The sequence below is a fragment of the Pyxicephalus adspersus genome, chromosome Z, assembly GCF_032062135.1.
Source record: "Pyxicephalus adspersus chromosome Z, UCB_Pads_2.0, whole genome shotgun sequence".
NCBI lineage: Eukaryota > Metazoa > Chordata > Amphibia > Anura > Pyxicephalidae > Pyxicephalus > Pyxicephalus adspersus.
In genome coordinates, this window is record NC_092871.1 from 26,536,575 (window position 1) to 26,557,956 (window position 21,382).

Genomic DNA, 21,382 nt, shown 5'->3' on the forward strand with positions numbered 1-21,382 from the left:
AACATAAAAGGAAAGGCAAGAATAGAAAAAAAGGAATAAAAGAAAAAAAGTTCTACTTGGGGATTTCAAACATCAAGATAATCAACATTTTTTAATGAAAGTGATATGCATACACACTATTGCCCCCTTTTATGAATGTATTTCTAGTTGTATCAATACCAATGGCCAATCCTCTCTCGTGATCCATGATTAGCCCATGTTCTCAAATTCACCGATGATCATTCATATGCCTTCTATACCACCTAGCTAAATTAGTATTTTCCTTTAACCCCCCATGAGGTTACACTTGTACAAATAGTGCCACGTAAATATTGCATTATTAGGCAGTTACACATTCCACGGATTATGAATCACTCAAAAGTCAAAAATCATCCGGCAAAATTTAACCCATTAAATGTGCAATATGGTTAGTTTAGAGATAATTCCCTGATGGATATTATAATATAATGATGGAGACCATGTGATAATGATACAATCTATGCATGAACATCAGGGAACCAGGACAATTTATTTTTCCAATCTAAATCTTGTACACATTTAGAAAACCCCTTGCCCTTGGATATTTCTGAGCCAATTAGAGATGCTCCATTGCATAACTTTTTGTCCCCACTTCTATAATTTACTGACACAAGCATGCCGAGTTTCGGCTTTATGTTTAACACTCAACATCTTTGAAATATTTCAAGTTCCTTTTCAGAAGGTTTATTCCACACCCTAGATTGTGTTACATGAATAGAGCATCAGTCAATGGAAGCTTTCCAGGACAATAAATTGTTCTTAGAGCGTCACCTAGTGGCAGCCGTCAGAAGTAGTACAAACTGAATGTGAACGAAGACTTTCACTGCTTGTGCACCAATTCCATTCCATTAGGTTAATAAAAGTTTTCTGTTTTTTGATGCTTCAATGTTTGTTATCTTTATACTCTATTCTAAAAACTTTCCTGAATGATAAATCACATTGTGCAATAGATTTACATAATAAGTTAATTGGATGTTCGCAAGAGATTCACAGAAAACACTTACTGAATATATTCACCAGTATTAAAATAAGGAATTATTATTTCAACCAAGAGTAAATTACACCTAAACTCAACCTAAACTAAAAGCAGAAGCAAAAATACATATTACTGAACCTGTTAACTAGATTACATACAGTATATGGAATTCTGTTCAGTTTTCAACAGCACAGCCAAACCAATCGCCTTTGGTGCAGTGGTAGTACAGGCTGGTCAAGAACATATTCCAAAACCCATGTTTATTAATCAATAAAGGAGAATTAGCACTTTAGTCATCATAATTCTCCTTCCACCTCTCACTCCAATATCTGTGCACTACAACAGTGCCGGATTGACACTATGGGCCTGATTTATTAAAGCTCTCCAAGACTGGAGAAGACACACTTTAATCAGTAAACCTGGGTAATCCAGCAAACCTGGAATGGATCTGGTCCAGGATTGAAAACATTTGCTAACAATTAGCAAATGCCTTTTAGGAAATCTATTCCAGGTTTGCTGGATAACCCAGGTTCACTGATGAAATTGTGGAATAAAATATAATATAATACCTAGTTCTGCAACCACTTATAGTAACGGGTTATGTCTGGAACCAGACCCATGTTTTTCTGATACTCCGTGGCACCTAAATTATGTAGCAAGCATACAATGTTAACCTATGACTATGTGGAGTCATAGGTTTTATCTCACTAATATACTAGTATTTGGTCAGCTCCACATATGGATATGTGGAGCTGACCAAATACTAGTATATTAGTGAGATAAAATGGCTGATGAAAAGATCACTGTATAATATAAATGAATACAACCTGCAAAATGACATCAAGTGTATTTTTCAACTGTTTCAACTTCCTTTTCATTAACAATCATTTTGTGACGTCATGCTTTGAGGGTCACCTAGAACTGATTATACAATTTCCATGGTATCAAGTCTTTTCATTACATCAGAAAGTCAATGATTTACAGGACATATGGATACTTGAGTCATCTGTTTCTGTTCCGTGTTATTCTAAATTTCCTTGTGACTTGTAGAGCATTCTGTAATATGTTACTTGTGTTGTAGAAAATTCTTTTTAACAGTACAGTAGATAATTCTACAGCAGCTTTCATGATGAATGGTTTTCTGATTAGTGTTTAAATCACTGGGTATCAGAGAACTTGTCACTCTACATCAAGAACATATCACAAGATATGACCCAAGCATCCCTGACCTTACTGTGAACATATGGGGCTCTCTTTAATGTGGAGAGGGGCCGGCAAATATCTACCATGTGTTGGGCTTTTTTTTTTTGCTTCTACCCACATATGCCAAGATGCTAGCTGGCTCTGGTGTGTATATTAACATATGGAGAGCACCCAGCCCTGACTTAAGATCATAATACAAGTCTCTGGAGTTTCAAAAGAAAGCATATTTTCGTAACAGAAGAGGAGAACATCGTCAGCTCATGTAATCAAAGATCACAGACTTTGCAGAAATGTTGTGTCCTCCTTCCATGAGAACCTGATAAAGGGTAATAGATTTCAAGAAGTGTCAAATGATAAAGAATTTGCATGGCTCTGTAATATTCCATCTAATTTGTTTAATAAAACAGCTGTTGTGAATTAGGAAGATGCAGATCAGCATTATATATTGTATGCTGTAGAGAAGGGGTGCCCACGCTTTTTTGGCTTGCCAGCTACTTTTAAAATGACAAAGTCAAAATGTTCTACCAACAATAAAAACTTGGACTTAACAACTCCTGTGGACGGTAGCGTTTATTTGAAAAGGCAGGGCTCTGCGATCTACTTGCGTTGCCTTGGCGATCTACCGGTAGATCACGATCCACCTGTTGGTATTGTGTTATATTGTGTTGTTTTTAAACAAGCAAGACCAAACTACCATATTTTAAGAGATAGGTTTTTAAAAAAGGGATTCTGGTTTAATGGAAATAATGAAATTGCTTTTAGATGATATCTGCCCTCCAATCTGTCTTCTCCCTATGTGCTGGCATACAAAAAAAACTGCTAGATGACCCTTTTTACTAACCCTAATTCACAGTCACATGTCTTTCTAGAACCATTTTTTCGGGGGAGTTGGCATGGCCACATCTGCAACGCTTGATTACAAGTCCATTGTACCTGGAAAAAGTACTTGTGAGCGGCCTAGATGGTAGAACTAGGTGAGTAAAACTGGCATTACAAGGTAAAACCAAAAAAAAAAAGACCTGAATGGGTAAGAGGTGTTTGGGACGGAGCAAAAAAAAAAAAAGGGTGATTTTTGCTTAAAGATAAGCTTTACAATGCATGGATGCTGGAATATCCAAATATAATGTAACTGAAGATGTGGCTTGAATAGACTGCAACATGTCTTCAACATTACAGAACAAGTCCAGAATGTGACTAACTATTAAACAAAACTTCTTTCTTTGCAAAAGGAGATCTAAAATGACATGACATTTGTAAATAAGTGTATATAACACCTTAATATACACAATATCAACAATTCTAAGACAATCTTGTGCATAAACATAGCTGCTGTATCCAATGTGATACTCAGGGCAGCTAGGGAAAGCAGGAAAACGTTTTTTTTTTCGCTTTGGGATAGCCAGGAAAATTAAGAACCTCTGTCTTATTTTTATTTCTGTCCAGGTTCTCTATAGATAGCAATAACCCCTTTATTTGTCCTGGTTGCCATCGTCATTAGGACAAAAGGTGATGAGAAATCCAAAATGTTACAGATGTCACCAGAACAAGAGGTGAGAAAAAAATCTTAATAATGAGGGTACAAGTAGTGTGAAAAGTCTAGAAAGAGATTTTTCCTCACTTTGTAAAGATTTCTTCTTAATTTCTGTTGCCCCAGGGACTCAAGGTGCAGTGAAATCTCTCCAATTGGCTACAGACTTGGTGCTATATAATGTCTGCACCAAATATAAAGATAAATATATAAGATAAATATATCTTAAAACATGCAGCATTTCTGATCAGCATGCTTGGCTTGGTGTGAATATTGACATTCTATAAGCTGCCATCCTTTATGGACATGTTCATTTTATAGAGTAAATACAGACAGCAAATAATACAAACCAGTGCAAAACCTACACTAGCCAGAAATTACCAGAATTGCTAAACTTAAACTCCATTCACCTGTATACAATTCATTGCAGTCAGATTTAATTACCCTTCAACAGAGCTTTAGAAAAAAAATTACCATTTCACGATTCTTTCCAACCCCTCAACTCTGAAACACATGCAGCTTGTATAGATCCTGGAACCATTCATATTCATCAGCAACTACTGAACTTTATCTAGGACTAAAATATACATTTAACATTTATTAAGTGCCCAGTTTGGTGAAATATTTACAGTGTATATTTATCAAGATCTGTTTTGTTCGGCTCTTGATCCAAATGTTAAAATTTTCCAACTGCATACTGGTGATAACTGTAATAAATTGCACACATCAGCAAGATAGAATTGAAAGTTTTTGATTTGCTGCTGCTCGGAGTTTTAGACTATATCCTTTGTGCTCTGAAATGTCATCTCTGAAATATACTTCCTTGTGTGAGGTATGATTCAGTCATCCTGTTAGTATAAGCTTGTCAGTTAAAATAAAGGGAATATATACAAGTTTTAGTTCAAGCATTAAAGTTTAAATTCAACAACTGCCAAACATGTTTTTTGCAGAGCCCTGTAAACCTAAACACAAAGCATTTGTGCACGTTTCCTCTTGTACAGCGATCTGACTTGAGCTTATGTTTCAAGTTTATGTGTATGTATGTAGATTGAAATATTTCGTCAGAATGTCTATCCTGTGCAGATTGTGACATGCGGAGAATGTCTGGAGAGGTGAAGGGGACATCAAGCTGAATCGTTTGTGCTGTGGCCTATAAGGGTCTTTGTATGACTTTAACATTCTTTCCCATGTATGGGAATTCGGAGCTTTCTGACTGGCTTGTGTATATCCTGCCATAGCAGACAAAATATCAACATATGATGCTATGGTTTTATCCTAACATACACAAGTAAAAGGACTCATAGCTATATAGACAGCTAAATGTTACAGCTTGATGCAAAGAATCTTACCAATCTTATGATTAAAGTGTGCTTATACTGTGCTGGGAAAAATAACTGATTTATGTAATGGAAGGCACGTTCAAGTGGCATTAAAGTTTAAAAAAAATGAAATGCTATGTCCTTTCTGCAATAAAACAAATTTACCTGCCTGTTCGCATTCTTCTCTGTGATGTATACTGAGCTGAGCATGAACAGCTTGGTGCACAATCCTGGCAGCCGGGAATAAAAGAGCTCCTGTGCACATGCAGAATTACAACATTCTGGTCTGGGCAGGCAATATGGAGGAAGATCCCGAACCAGGGGGAGAACTGGGTGAAGATGTTGGTGCCAGCAATGGCACAAGGAGAGGTTAGCTTAGTTAAATAGCTGTGAGCCGACATGAAAATTTATTCTACTGCAAAAGGGACATTGTCTGACCCTTATGCAATAAAGAACCCACCTGCTTCCAAATATTTCATTTTTAAATTTATTCCTACTTTATGTCTCCTAGAAATGCCAAATACCTCTGAATATGGGTATACAGGTGATACCCCTCCGCCTCCCCACAAAGCCCAAGCTTCTCTGGGGATTGGGCAGCTACTGATAATGTAACCCCAGTTATATTGTCTCTGGTGCCCATCTCTATTTATGGCAAGCTGAGAGTAGAGCCATGCTCACAAAAGCAAAACATCACTAGGAACTGGGGGACCAACTTTTTGGCAAAGGAGATATCTACGTCCTGGTGACATTTAATAAAGGAATGTAACATTTTGCTGTTAGAATATGTAAAGATTTATGTCCACAGTCTAGGCACAAGTGCACTTTAAATTTGTAGATATTTAGGAAATACCTTGTATGTGTAATGCGCCTGGGCACACAAACTACAGCCAACTCCAAGAATCCTTTCATCAAGCTTTATTGTTGATCAGTCCGATAGGTGTGGTACAGAAGGGTAAAGCAGAGGCAGGTCAGAAACAATCTGAAGTCAGGGCAGGCAGCAGGCAAGAGTGGTCACAAACAATCCAAGGTCAGGGCAGCCGGAGTTCACGCAGAATCAGGTATCAGACCGAGTTGCTATTGGTAACAACAACAGGTTAATATGAATCAACACAGAGAACGCACCCAAGCACACTGTACACACAGAGGCTTATAGCGGGCAATGGTGTCCAGGACAGGTTCTCCTTAAATGGCCAATGACCAATGAGTGCCCAATGACCTTGCGCGGATTGGCCGCAGGGAATTCAAACTTACTATGTCCCGCCACGCCGAGAGGCAGCCGAGTGCCTTGTCCTCGGGAGGTACAAGAGGAACGCGTAGTAGCGCGCACACCTCTTCCCACAGCACCCCTGGGACGTGCCCTACTTTGCACATCCACAGGAGTACTTTCTCTGTTCACGTCCATAGGGATACTGGGGATGCCGCCTGGCTGAACAGTAGTTTGGCTAGAACGGATCCCTCCGCCTGCAGGGAGAGACACACAGCCATGCCATGCTGCCTGCTGCAGCGGCGTCTCCCTCTGCGTCTGTGATCCCCAGGGATGCCGTGGGCTCGCTGGAAAGATAAGTTCCTTACAGTATGATCATTACATATATAGGGAGCAGAGAACAGGAGTTATGCTTTATTTCTCTGCTTACCTGAAGAGGCATGGGAAGCAAAATGCTGATCTTCTGCATTGTCAACTCAATCCATCCAGCGTCAGTATGGTGGTATTGTTGTTCTTATCACGTTCAACAAGTTGAGGGTCCTGTTTACAGTAGAACCATGGCTATTAAAAATATAGATGTGCTTTCAGCAGGACAAGAATTCTGCTTATATGGTGGCTGAGGGGGGTAGACAACTATTCCTGTTGCTACACAGGGGGTTTATACATAGTTTGGTAGTTGAGCTGAAGGATCAATCTAGTCAATACAAATATTTAGGTTAGTTCTAGTGAGTTCCAATGATTGTCACCTTGCTAAGGCCATTGCAAGTGGTCCCATCAGGGCTATTGAATTTTGCATTTATTCATCATTCCAAAGTTGCAGAAGGAGGGTTATGACCAAAAGCACCAATTACAAAGAAAATTAGGACACTGTTTAAAGTTAGAAGAGGCAAGCAAAAGACAATCAATCCGACACCTATCTACCTTACGAGGGGGTGCTGAGAAATTCCTGGCATTGCCAGATGAAATAGAAAAATGAGTGTGGGGGCATATGACAGCCTAATTTCTTAGTATGTAACTGTGCAAATATCAGATCTTTGCAATTCTTAAAACTGCTTTTTCTTTTAGTGAGAAGCTGTGATGGCAGAGGCACAAGCGAATTTCACGTCGTTGGAGTTACGGGCTGATGTGAACTTTTTGTTTCTCCATGGAAAGTCAGCAAAGGACATTCACACTGAGATGTCCCAAACACTGGGGGAAAAGTGTCCTTCCTACAGCACTGTTAAAACCTGGATATCTTGTTTTAAGACTGGGTATTTCACCGTTGAAGATGAGCCCCGCAGTGGGCGCCCCCAACCTCAACTGACCCGGCAACCTGCGATGCTGTACATGAGCTGAATTTTGAGGACCGGAGAATATCCGCAAAAAAGATAGCCAGATACTTGACATCTCACAGGAGCGTGTTGGGTTTGTTATCACCACTCACCTAGACATGCGCAAGCTTTCAGCGAAGTGGGTGCCAGAATGTTTGAACAGTGATCAGAAGAAGGAACAATTTGAAGCATCCAAAGTCGTTTTGGCCCAATTTGAAGCTGCACAGGACTTTTTGGCTAGGTTAGTGACTGAGGATGAAACCTGGCTCCACATCTATGATCCTGAATCCAAGGAAAAGTCAAAAGGAATGGCGCCACAGCGGAAGTTCAGAACCCAGAAATCGTCCAAAAAAGTCAAGGCGTCCGTTTCCTGGGACAAAGACGGTATTCTGTTGGTGGACTACCTACCTCAGGGCTCTAGTATCACTGAACCGTATTATGCTAACCTCCTGGACCAGCTGATGAGGCAATTAAGACAAAACGCTGTGGAAAGTTGACCAAAGGGATCTTTTTTTGCAGGACAATGCACCTGCGCACACATCCAATGTTGTGGCTGCCAAATTGAACACCCTGGGTTTCCAATTGGTCCACCATCCCCTCTACTCACCTGACCTGGCCCCCTTTGGACTATTACCTGTTCCCGAATTTGAAGAAACACCTGAAGGGGCAATGTTTTGAGGACATTTCTGACGTCAAAGATGCTGCTGAGAGCTGGTTTGCGGCCCAACCAAAGGACTTTTATTTGAACGGTCTAGAAAAGCTGCAAATGTGCTGTACCAAGTGCATCAGTCTTAGGGAGGAATATGTTGAATAAATCTGTTATTTCATAGCTCTGGCTCTCTTCTTTCTGGAACTTCTTAGCACCCAATCATAAATATTACCTGGATTTTATTTTTACTGGTGACTTGTTTATTCTATCTCTTCTAAAATCTATTGGTATATAAAGGCTTATCGGCTCTTTAATCTAAGCAATGGAATGTACAAACAAAAATCTTAATACACCAGTTTATGTTTAGGTCTGTGATGGCTAAAAAGTATTTTCATTCCACATTGTTAAATCATCAAAGAAAGTATTCTGGCACACGCACAGATTAGAAAGCAATGTATTTGTTTACCAAAGGAATGCAAGACCTTATGGATGTGGACCGTAGTCTGAATGCCTGAGCAGCTTGCCGAGTTGTTCACATAGTTATAAATGGCAGGTTTCATATTGGGGAGAGCGCACGCTCTGTCACTGACACTTTCATTTGTAAGTCCTTTAGCGGCTCTCTGCACTGCCAGAGTTCAGTTATATATCACAATCGTCCAATGGCTTCATATTTCACTGGCTGCCTTCATCTACAGCAGCATGCTGCCTGCCATGTGCAGTGTGTTCATCACAGATTACAGCTTTCAGCTCCCATAATGAATGTCTCTGACAGGCCTCACCCAAACTCTGCGCATGCTGGATATTTTAACTGTTTGCAGATGAGTACTAGTATTGTTGGTTTATTATTTTTTTATATCTGAAGAAAACCAAAGTGAGTACCATGTAAACCATGCTATGTAAACCTTTTTCAGTGAAGAATATAAAAAAACATGTTATATAATGAATTTAATATATCATTAGCATCGTACATTGTATTTAAATTAATACGACATATAGAATATAGTTAAATAAGTAAATAATAAAATAAATTAAAAAAAGAGGATACTGTCGGCTGATGCCAATAACCTGGTTGGTAGATATTTATAACGGACAGGTCAGTTTGGACAAATACCAATCGTTTATCTGAGGGAGGAAGAGGAGAAGAGGAGGGAGGGAAAGCCAGGCTTTTGAAGGGCAACCAGAGTTAAATTTAAAAACAAAAAATTTTATTGTTCCAACAACATAATTTAAAAGATTAAGAGCTTGTCTCTATAAATGAATCCTAGGCTAACGTATAACCAAGTTTCCCAAAAAAATAGCAAAATAGTTTAGTATCATACTAGGTTAGCGATGGCAGTAAGGTGTCCCACCCGAAGCGTTTCGCCTGTACCGGGCTTTATCAGGGGTAGGGGGAGACTTAGTATTATTGCTGGGGCTTTTTACCGCATTAAAAGCCTTGTGATACTGAAATGCTACTTATAAGTATTTGATAGTGTTGATCAATTTGGACGTACTGCTGGTGTTTCCAGATGTCCGAGTGGAGTGAACGGTGTGATAGAAGCTTGAAATGTTTATTCCAGGACCTTCATATGCACAATGATTATGACATCTCTGTCTGTCTTAGTAGAAGTAAATGGTGATCCAGCAAGGGAAGATAAAGTGTTGTCTTCTCGTATAGAGTATTTTAGTTGCGGTATGTGGGTGAGCTGCAGGCAGCAGTCCAAAAGGGACGTCCACAAGGCTCTTAATGCAGTAAACACAAGAGCAATTAAAAGGGTATATAAAGTAGTTTTGTATATAGTTCCATTCTAGTGAAATAAAACTATTTAATATTAACACTTTGTATGAATTGTGTATGAATCCTAACATTCGTATTTTAGGAGAGACTAAAAGTAACTATCCTCCATTGTGCTCTCTTTAAAAAAATACTCTTTGTATCACGTGTCTTTGTGCACTCTGTGTATAAAACAGATATAAAGAATTGTTTTAAAAACATAAAACTTTAAGAAAAAACTTGACTCAAAACAATTATATTCATTTAATGCTGGAGTCTGAAAAAACTTTAAATACTACTCCAGATATTTCCACAGACCTGAACTCAAATATTATAGCCATCATCTGAAGAGATATTGCCCCTTGAGATCCCTCTATTGTTATTAGTCCACTACATGTATGTTCCAACAGTGCTTTGCCCTAATGAAGAGGGACCATTTCAACACCTAAACCGTGTTGGTGCTTCATGTTGCATGAGTCTGAATAAAATTACATCTAGGCTTTATATGTTCCGTTTTGGTGCACACCGAGGCTCTACTATATTAATACAAACCTTCATCTCCAACTCTAGGTAGAGCTGCCTGGGGAAAATCTCTCTCCATACTCCATAACATTTAACAGAACACATACTGCTTAGGAGATCCAGCACCTTTCTTCTTTTCTTAGGTCAACATTTGGGTTGTTCTGATGATCAAAGCACCTTTGTGTTATAATGGCTTGGAGGCTATTGAATATAAGTGCCTGCACTTTATTTATGCATTACCTTCAAATCATTGCTCAACAGTTTTTCTCTTTTTTCTTTCTTTTTTTTTGTTGTAGATTGGCTTTAACCATTTAAAAGTTGTGGACTGTAAACAGGTAAATAGGAAGGTAAAAAAGGTAAAAAAATATATATATGTGCTCATTTACATTAAAGCTCAACAGGGCTTTCACTTTAAACAGTTTAATACGTCATGTGCATAAAAAAAGTTATGCAAAGTATAGTCATTTAATCTGCCTACATGATGAAGGAACCAGTAAAAAGTAGTACTTAAAATAATCGAAATGTGCTCAAAATGGATTCATTAGCGCCGTTTAAAGTTATATAGCAATCAGTAAAATTGTATTCCCGGCATATATTCTACATTAGAATCAGTAAGCACTTGACAGCCAGTTCCTAGGCTCAATCCATTCTTCTAGCCTCACAGGTTAGTATTCAGGAGTATTATATTAGTTCTAAAAATTACCCTGATTACACTAAATGCTGGCCAGTAATATCTTGCACCTCCAGATATAAGGGCAGTGTTTTACATCCAAACAATATTATGAAATGGTTAAAAAGTGGACATAGGCAAAACGGCAGCTACTTTTGTGATAGATCATTTTCAACTGCTTTTTATAGCACTGTTTTACAGATAAGGTCCCTTCTTGTGCTTTAAATATATGTCAATAAGGCCTCGTCTCCAGTGGATTTGAGCAAGCTTGAGGGTGCATAGCAAGGAAAACACAACACGCTTCAGCTTTGATTTAGCTTTACTTCATTTACAGAACACATAGGACGACCGAGGGAAATGCAGCTTTGACAACCTGGTAGTTTTGATTTAAATTGAAGCAAAGCAAAGCTAAAACAAGCGTGGTGACTGCCTGGTTGCTTTCAATTAAAAGCTATTGAAATATCCAAATCTGCTTCTTTGATGGGTGTCTAAAGTGGATACTAGGCATTAAAATTACAAAATCAAAGCAAGCTCAGAAAATACCAACTGGTAATAGTTTTTTGCAAATTCAATGCACTGTATTTTCGCATTCTGAACTACAGAAGTGAACTTACATTTTAAAGGGTATTTCCCTATCTTTCTGTTCACAGAAGGACCACCACCAGCAAAAGATTTGCATTTGAGTGTTATGGTTTTCAAAAAGTGATTTGAAGGTAATGCAAAATAAAATAATAAATGTACCAGTATCATGTACTGAGAACAGGAAAAGATGATCTGTTGTTTTTTTTTTTGCCTTTTAAAACAACAGGAAACACCAGAAGGACTCTTTGGATGTCACATGAAACTGGTGACCCCTCTGCACTTGTTCTTGGTACAGAAATTAAGCCAAGCCACTTTTCCACAATCACCTTCCTCTCCGTACTAAATCTAGTAAACAATCTGAAATCCAACCATGCTTCCTTCTGCCCTCACCACCTGTCACTACAACACACTTATTTCTCAAACACATATTGTATGGAACTCAGAGATGTTTATTTAGTATATTATATTGTATAGGAAGCTATAACTATTGTTTGAATTAAAGGCTACGTCACAAAGCCAAGATTTTCACGTCACCTTTCTCTCTCCCCAAGAGGTTATGTCTCTTACATTCAACCTAAATAAAATATGCATGTACATATCTAACTTTCCACCCATCTATTGATCTATGTTTTTTAAATTTATATTAAAGTCAATCAGAAAATGGACAAAGTTGCTTGACCAATATGTCAAAACCTTCCAAAATACTTTTACAAGAAATTGCCAAATTAGGTAAAATTGTAGCAACAAATTCATTGGCACCAACAATTGTATTTAAAAAGCTGAAAATGCCATAAAAATATGTAAAAAATCTAAATAAATCACCTTTTGCAGCAACCAGATAGGTGGTGTCTGGCCCCAGAAACTATCATTTGATTGGTGGTAAAAGCCAGTCTTCAGATCAGGGTCAGCAAACGCCAATAACATGTTATTAATACCAGGGCATGGTTTTGAGAATGATTTCATCCTCATTATGAAATCATTTTGGATAACACCTTATCTAAAGTTTTTTTTTTTTTTTTTTGGCTATAATTTTGAGATGGTGATCACTTTATATTTACATGTGTATACCCAGGTCTATCAGAACATAATACATATTTATTATGAATTTTACCATTTTAATAAAGATTTAATGCAAAGTTTCCATTTCTGCTGAATGCCACACGCTGCTTAACCAAGTTACTTTTCCTGGCTGTAAAAGGGCCTTCTTGTTCTTTCCAATTTTTTATCATATAAATATATAAGAGACCCTTTACTGGAGCAGCCATGTTTTCATTATTACCATATAACTAAACTCTGATTTAAATATTGTTCTAGATTTCTAATAATATGATGTTTAGCTGCTAGGCATACAAACTGGATGAAAAATCTTAAATTGACTATTCAGTGGTAGAAAGCCTGAACAATGTATATTACATCGGCATAATATATAAATTTAACTGATTTGCCATTTATCTACAAAACATTACACAAAAACATAGAAAACCATTTGCATTTAAATAAGAAATTGTTTGTTGTAATAAATATAATGTACATGAAAATTCAACAGCTGCATGTATACAACTAAAAGAGGCTACAGACATGAAAAGCAATTCTGTGCAGCAGGTTCACTTATCTAACACCCCTCCCCCAGTTAGCTACTTGGCACCTATTCACAGAATGCTGTGGGCATAAAATGCATTTAATTTTGTACGCTAACTTTGCACCTAAAACCACAAGGAATACATGCCCCGCTTTATATTTTTGGTCAACATGCAAAAATAGGGGCACCAATTTTTTTGGTTTATTGCAAAGCCTCTGAACAAAAATATTTTTGGGCTTTTAAGGGCATGTAGTGTTTTTGTTAAAAAAAGATATAATTCTTTATTAACCCTTTGGCTATAAAAGATATAGCCAAACGATAATGTAGGATCCATTTGATTGTAAGGGTGCTAGCTCTGTACAAACACCAATGTTTCTATGAAAAGAAGAATGAAACAGCTGTGCTGATGCCCCTGGCTATAGGCTTATTCTAGATGAACATAATAATGATTCCACCTCCAGGAAGGTTCAACCAAGGGATGTTAAGGAACACTTACCGACATCCAAACATACCCCTTTTAGACTATGGAGAAGGTAACAGGCTAGGAAAGTACTATTGGTTGTATTTAATGCTAGTGCCACCCAGCTACTTTTTATAAATGTAACTCATGTATTTGGCTCCTTTCTCTGTTCCCAGGGGCAGACATGGGGGGGTGAAAAGTTTGCCAATGCACTAGGGCTTCAGACCCTCCTCCAAGCCAACAGGAGTCAATTCTGCACAGGGGCCCACTGTTGGCTACATCCACCACCGATGTTACTGTACCCGGTTGCCCCCCCACCCCTATTCCCTCTACCCTATTAGGTAAGTTCTGATACAAATAGTGGCAGATGGGATTCAGCTTTTTCAAATTTTAGTGCACTGTTAATTAAGCTCTTTCCTTTTATATCCTGCCTTGCAAATACCAGAGCATATAAAATAGGGGTTTAACTGCAGCCACTAGAAAAAGGTCTTCCAAATTAAGTCAGATTGTGGCAGATGAGCTCTAGTGACTTTTAACATAGGCTCAATTAACTTCCATTAAACATTAACTGCAAAAAAATCAAACTTTAAATGCACATTAAATTAGCCAGAAAAAAAATCAAAAGTCCCCATACCGCTGTTTCTTCTGGACAAATAGAGGTCGTACAGAACCTCAGGCCTGGTTATTCATATTAATAGAGACATATCCTTGATGCTTGGGTAATTTTTAAAAATGATCCGCTGACATTTTTTTATCCCTGTAGTGCTTTGGGTCAGCTCTTTAAGTAGGGGTTAATTAATACCTTAGGTTACTTACTGTGGAGACATTGATATATACTTCCGCCGATTCTCTTTCTAATAGTGCTGGGAATCTGTATTACTTGTATATGACGAATGAAACGGAACTTAATGAAATTCTTATCCCAGGATAATGTAACTGTCATTAATAGAAGGGTTCCATCCTGTACAGAAGGTCAGCGATCTGCATATGCAATCTTGCAGAAGAGATTAAACCAAACTTAAACAGCTCATCAGAGGACAAAGCCATACTTATGAGTGCAAATAGCACACTTGTGGATTTATTGAAGGATAAGTGAGAACTTTTAGTGAATGTATATTTAAATCCCCTCCTCTCCTTCTCCAGGGCTTTGGTCAGAGGTTATACTTACCTGTAACCTTGATCCTCCAGCACCTTTGTTGTGCATTGCACTCAAACACCTCAAAACTCTAAACAGACTAACACATATACAGCACAGCCTTCATTTTTTGAAGCCTGTCTTCAATTAAGTAAATGGAGGTTGTGCTGTACATGCTTAGGTAGCACAGACTATGGACAGCATTATTTAAAGGCATTTCAGTGGTTGTATTATTTATGCATTGTATAATTTCCATGCTTTGCACTAGTTTGCAGTGTGCTACAGAACATCAGAACCCTAACCTTGTGAAATACTATATTTCACATATATTTCTCCCCATACTAAATATCATGACAGAGGCACCTGAACTTACCCCTGTTCGGGCTGACAACCTATTGTGACTCCCATTCAGAGATAGACCTAAGACAACCTACCCTACTAAAGCTTTACCTCCTTTAGGACTGCAAAATTTACTGATGCCCCCCCAATCTTCAACTTCTTGCTTTTATGTAAAACCCTGATTTTCCTTCAGGCATCTTCCCAATCACCTTTTTGTCCTTTCGATCCAAAAAACTTGATCTAATTATATAAAATTCAAACACCTACTGGTGTGTACACTTTCCCACCTTCCTACATCCTCCAGTTACATAAAATCCCTACATCACATCGTGCCATGTTTGAAGCTGGGACAGTGACCTACATGCCCATGGCTTTATATCCTTTCTTTACTTTTTCCCCACCTACTGTCTCCTCACCACAAACAACCTACCTCAGCTGATGGTTGAGGAAACCAGGGCTTACTCTGAGTAATGAGATGTGCATATCCCCATCCCAAATGACCCACAGTTGCTCTTAACCACAAACCTGATTCGCTTATGCAGGATGAAATCCAAATCATGACCACAAAATCCTTACTGCTGCTAAGCAATGCATAGCTAGGATCCCTTGGATTTACTTTCCTTTCAACATATGGTCCTACACTACCCCATTGTCTCCTCTATTGCAATTCTATTTTCTGTCCCATCTCCTGCTCGTTCCCACTTCCCCACTTCTACGTGTGCTTTTTTTCCCTCTCCTTTGGGTAGTCTCTTGAAACTGGTGAGTTTTCTCCTCTGTTCAACATGACCCTCCTGGCTTGGAATTGTACTTTTATAGATATATTTTTCCTGAAACTATCCTAGATATTTGTTATATCAATCAGAAACAACAAAACTCTGCCATAGCAAACAGACACAGAGTCAAACCGATTAGAAGAGAACTGGATCAATTGAATGGATGGGCTTTGAGTTTTCAACTTCATCCGTGTAGTTATATTGAATAATCAAGCAAATGATCATAGTGATATGTGTGTAGCCACCATTGGTAAAATATCCACCCAAATATAGATATATAAAGTTTTCTAAAGATAGAATAAAACAATGGAAAAGAAGCAAAAGAAGTGCTGTAAAGAGTAAAATACAACTGCAAATAACCAAATAGCAATAATCTGCACATAGTTTAAGGGATACTGGAAGGTACTGGACAGTATACAGTGTACATGGGTAATACAAATCTTTGACATAGCTCAAGACTTACTTCTCAACAATCTCCTGTCCATTCCAGCAAGAAGTATCATTCTCAGCGACGGTGCTGTGACGACAGACAAGTGTAGGGAGGCTGCCATAGAAGTGACTGTAGGCTTTCAACTTCATTATAAACTCCCTTGAAGAAGAAGATATGTTAGCAATAGTGTCATAGAAAGATAATGAAACAGAGTTTTTTGATTTTTTTTTGTGGGTTTAGTTGTATAGCTATTATAGGCCTTGCAGTACTTTAATAAAGCAAAAAAACAGCAAAAATATGATAAAAAAAAAAATGAATTGAGATAAACAAGCAAAACCACTTTTGCTGCAATATTTACTTTCAATTCAAATGTTTCCCCCACTAAGTCCTTCTCGTCCTGGGCAGTGAAAGGAGAAGCAGCACAGCGATGAGCTAATTTCTCAGTCTAAGGGTATGTTCAGACCAGCAGCTAAAAACCATGGCATTTACTGCATTCCTATGCCTTGTACTGCCTACAGCCCACAGCCAGGCACACAGGAGTAGTTTCAGGCAAAAACTTGTCAAGACATTGTTTGTTTAGGATCCCCATTAATTTTAAAACCAGACATTTTATTAGAAAATTAGAATTTGTTGTCATTTCCGCAATCAGCATATAATTGATGCCACATCCCAACATTCAAAATATAAATACAAGAATTTTATCTCTTACAAGGCTTAGGACCTTTCTGGATAGGAAATAAGAGAGCGGGTATACGTCCCATTCCTCCTATCTATAAAGATTGCTAAAGAAGGAAGGGAGCAAAAATTTTTTAGCCACCTTCCTTTTGTCAAAACCAGACCTCTGCCTCCTCCAACAGTGGCACAGGCCATAATTGTTAAAGAGAGCCCCATCCCCACAACATGACTCCAGTGTTGTGGCAGTCTCTGCATGCAGAGCTTATTGGAATCTGGGAAACGCCCAGATATCCACCACCTCACCCTGGGAAATGAGTACAGGGGTACATTGCACCCCATACCCATTCCCAGAAAAGGCTGAATGTCCCCAGAAAAAAATGGCACAATAATGACCTTTGCAGGATCCAGCAATGTCCAAATAAGAGATCCCACCAAGATCCATCAAATGCTCGCTGCTTCCCATTGAACAAAGACAGAAGATCTGTCCAGCTAGGTAGAGTCCTGCATTGTTTACATGTGTTCAGCCAGTCTAACAGGGGAAAGTTGACAGCCATTTTACTGCTGGTGAAAATTGATAGTGTCTAATTGGCACCTTGTACCGCTCCTTCCTCTCACGCTTCAACTCTAATGTAGACGGTCTGCAAGAGGCTAATACCGGGTCAAATGCAGGTATGTACATTGCTCACATTTAAAATGTATTAAATCAGTTTTTTTATATCTGCCTATAGTTCAGCTTTGAGATAGGCAGATGTCTCACTAAGAGTGATGCTCCTTTTTTAACTTGCTAGGAATTGATGTGATCTGCTCTGCACCTTAACACACATTAAAGTTTCAGCATTGTTACCCATTGTGCTACTTCTTACCCTGCATATCCAACCACCACTTTTGTTTTCTTTCCTATATGTGTGTACATTGATTTGCCAGGTGTCTCCAGCAATTCCATATTCCAAATTCAATATCTTCATAACATGACATTTAAATCCTTTCAAAGTTTCCTTATATGAACAAATGAAATCTTAATACAGGCCAGATAACCCTCACCAAAACTAAAATAGGGGATGGAAGGGGGGGATACAGTTTTCCAGTGGGCTTATTCTCAATAATAATCGTATCTGCAGACTTATACAGAGCTAAAGTCCTAGTCCAATCTGAGATATATTTATTATAATAAAATATAATTTTGTATTCCATCTAACCTTTAGTATCATTAATTTTAAATTATTTTTTATTGTCCAATTTTTTTTACTCAGTTCTCTTTCTGTATTTAGATCTCAAAAAATATTCAACATATTTTTTATACACAAAGAAAAGAGATCAGATGTAAATGTGTGAAAATAACTTCACTGCATAGTTTCTAATTTCGTATGCACAGAACAGAAGAACTATCTGCGCATTACACATGCAGGCTCTGCCATCTGATTGCAATGCACCACAATGCTTGCCCTTTTGTCTCTTTACAATGACAGTAAGCTGACCTAATTAATACATCTTCTATATGCTGGTATCCTACCTGAGCATTTGTTAAAGTGGACCCAAACCAAAATTGTTACTTTACATAAAAGGGTAGAAAGCCCTTTTATAGAAAGTATTTTTTTTTTTTACTGCAACACCCAAAAAAAAAAAAAAAATTAAACAGGTGAAGCTCTTCCTATTCTGTCTTGATTGCTGTGATAATCAAGACTGAATAGAAGCCCAGAGCCTCCCTGGATACCTACGTCACGCATCCCAGAAGGCTCCTGGCTGCTCCTTCTGCACATGCCAGATCTCACGCATGAGCAAAAGGGGAATTTTCCTACACCGAGAGGAAAGTGATGCCAATCTCACACATGCGCAGTGAGATCAGCCTATTTTTTCCCCCTTTACAGCAGGCTACGTCACCCGATCCCGCCCCGGCGCAGTCCAAGATTGGATGACGTAGTCAGAACAAGGATGAAAAAGGTGGAGGTGCCCGGTGCTTTCTCCACCCCGGAATGAAGGAAAATTCCAGGATGGTACAAGACCCGATGGAGCACTTCTCCAGCGCGATGGAGGAATCTTTTGAGTAGAAGGTAAATGTGATTTTTTTTTAATTTTCAGTTAAGTTCCACTTTAAGTGTACAGGATGCGTGACTGCAGTGACATATGGAGCATTTTATAGTGGTTAATCTAAGCATCTTTAATGTGTAATACAAAAGCAACATTTTCAGGATTAAGCTGATTTCAAGAATACAGGGCATAACCTATAGTAGGAGGTGGAAAGTTACAAAATTAACATTTTATTTTTTAGTTTTATATTTCTGAAAACAAACTTCTAGCAGACATACATTAAAATAATGCTTAAAGATGAACCACTTGTTCCTGCTGCAAACATTCCCCTGCTAGGGCAATCCTGTGTGGTAACCAGAAGTAATTACCCTAGCACCAGCATGCAAATGCATCACTTAGAGATGTTTTATTGATTTTAGTTTCCAGAGTGTATCAGGACACATGAAGAGATACATGACAGAGTTTATGGCAAATTGTAGGAAATCTAATAAACCAGTCATGAAAGGGGCTGAAAATCCTGCCTTCTCCTAGTAGGCTGTGATGCCAATCCCCTGGCTTCAATACTGTAAGAAACTGACCTGGAAGACAAATTTATTCTGATGTTCCAATCTGCATATTTTGTTTGGATGAATTTCATTTTGGTGCTTAATGCATTGGATAACAACAGAGGGCAATGACGTAGGACAATGGATTTTGAACTAGTGCATCTTAAAACTGGAGATTATTACACAAGAAAACAAAGTTTATGATAAGCTTTTCCCAACTAAGTTGTAAATATCTACAATAAATTTACATAAAGTGGAATTTATGTAAAGGGATCAGACACATAAGACACCTACGCAGTTTTTTCTCTTTAATCATATAGTATGTGGGTATCAGCTTATGTGCCTGGTTTGCTGATCTGGTAACATCTCGGAAGACATGCATTTAAAAGGAAGGAATTAAAAAGTAAGCAGATCAGGTCTGGCATATTGCCTGACATTTGTGGATAACCACGATTATTACAAAATCTGACCCTGCAGATCTGTGTTAAAGTGTATGTATATCATAACAATCAATATCTTTTGTTTGCTCCCTTTTGGATGGTTACGTATACAATTCAAAGCCTTTTGTTATGTCTCTTTTATAGGTATAAAAATGCCTGCCGTTCTTGCTGGAAATCCTTTTAGTAAATAACATTTTGCCTGTGTTACACTGTTATTGGTTAGCAATGTTCCCAGCTTTCTCTGAACTAGTGGTATGAGGGAGAAGGAATAGATTATAGGTTCTTCCTATGCAATTTTTCAAAGGACCTTTTGGTTAACTGCCAACCCCTTGGATCTTGTGATGATAGAAGGAAGAGGGGAAAACAGGGTTTTTTAGGCAGACAAATGAATTTTTAAATGTTAAAAAATCAGTACAATAGTGCATGAAAAAACATCACATAGTTTTTATTGTAATAATTTTCATTCGCTAGCAAGTACATGCGTCCCTGTTAGGAGGATACATCACTGCAGGTGTGCCATAGTCATACCGTAGAGAACATTGGTTATAGAATTATTAGGTGGTAGTCATAAAGAGATATTGTCTTCTCAATCCCAACACTTTTTGCCAAAAAGCTTCCTCGTTAAAGACTTTAAATTCTAGGTGATTAGGTTCAAGGTTATTGGTACATGCTGGTAGTTTAAATGAATAGAGGTATTACAATCCCCAAGAAGTTCTCTATACAGTCTAAACCTAAAAGAAAACTCTAAACTCTTTAGATGCACCATAGATACATTGATATAAAACCTACATGCAATAATAATACCTGTATTCATTTGAAACTACCAGGATATACCAATAACCATGAGCCTAATCACCTGGAATTTAAAGTCTCCAAAGAGACCCCTGAGGAAGCAATTTGGCAAAACACGTTGGGATTGAGACGACAATATCTCTTTAAAACTACCAATTAATATTTCTACAACCAATGTACTGTATTGTATGACTAAGGTACACCCGCATTGATGTCTCCTCCTAACAGAGGCGCATGTACTTGTCAACAAATGAAAATTATTGTTCATATGTTTTTTCATGCATTATTGTACTGATTTTTTTTCATTTATAAAATCTTTTGTCTGCCTAAAAAAACTCGTTTTCCTCTCTTCCTTTTATCTTCACATGATCCAATAAAAGGGGTTGGCAGGTAATCAAAAGGTCCTTTCAAGAACCTACTATCTATTTTTTCTCTCTCATACCACTAGTTCAGAG

At 38.0% G+C, this 21,382-nt stretch overlaps 1 protein-coding gene across 1 annotated transcript in view; it reads right to left on the minus strand.

Moving 5' to 3' along the window:
- The window catches only part of GPC3 (glypican 3), a 242,922-nt gene that overhangs the window by 98,475 nt on the left and 123,065 nt on the right, over positions 1-21,382 (minus strand). Inside the window, exon 5 of the mRNA XM_072430796.1 lies at positions 16,484-16,609. Coding sequence (XP_072286897.1) covers positions 16,484-16,609 — 126 coding nt within the window. The remainder of the gene's footprint in view (positions 1-16,483; positions 16,610-21,382) is intronic.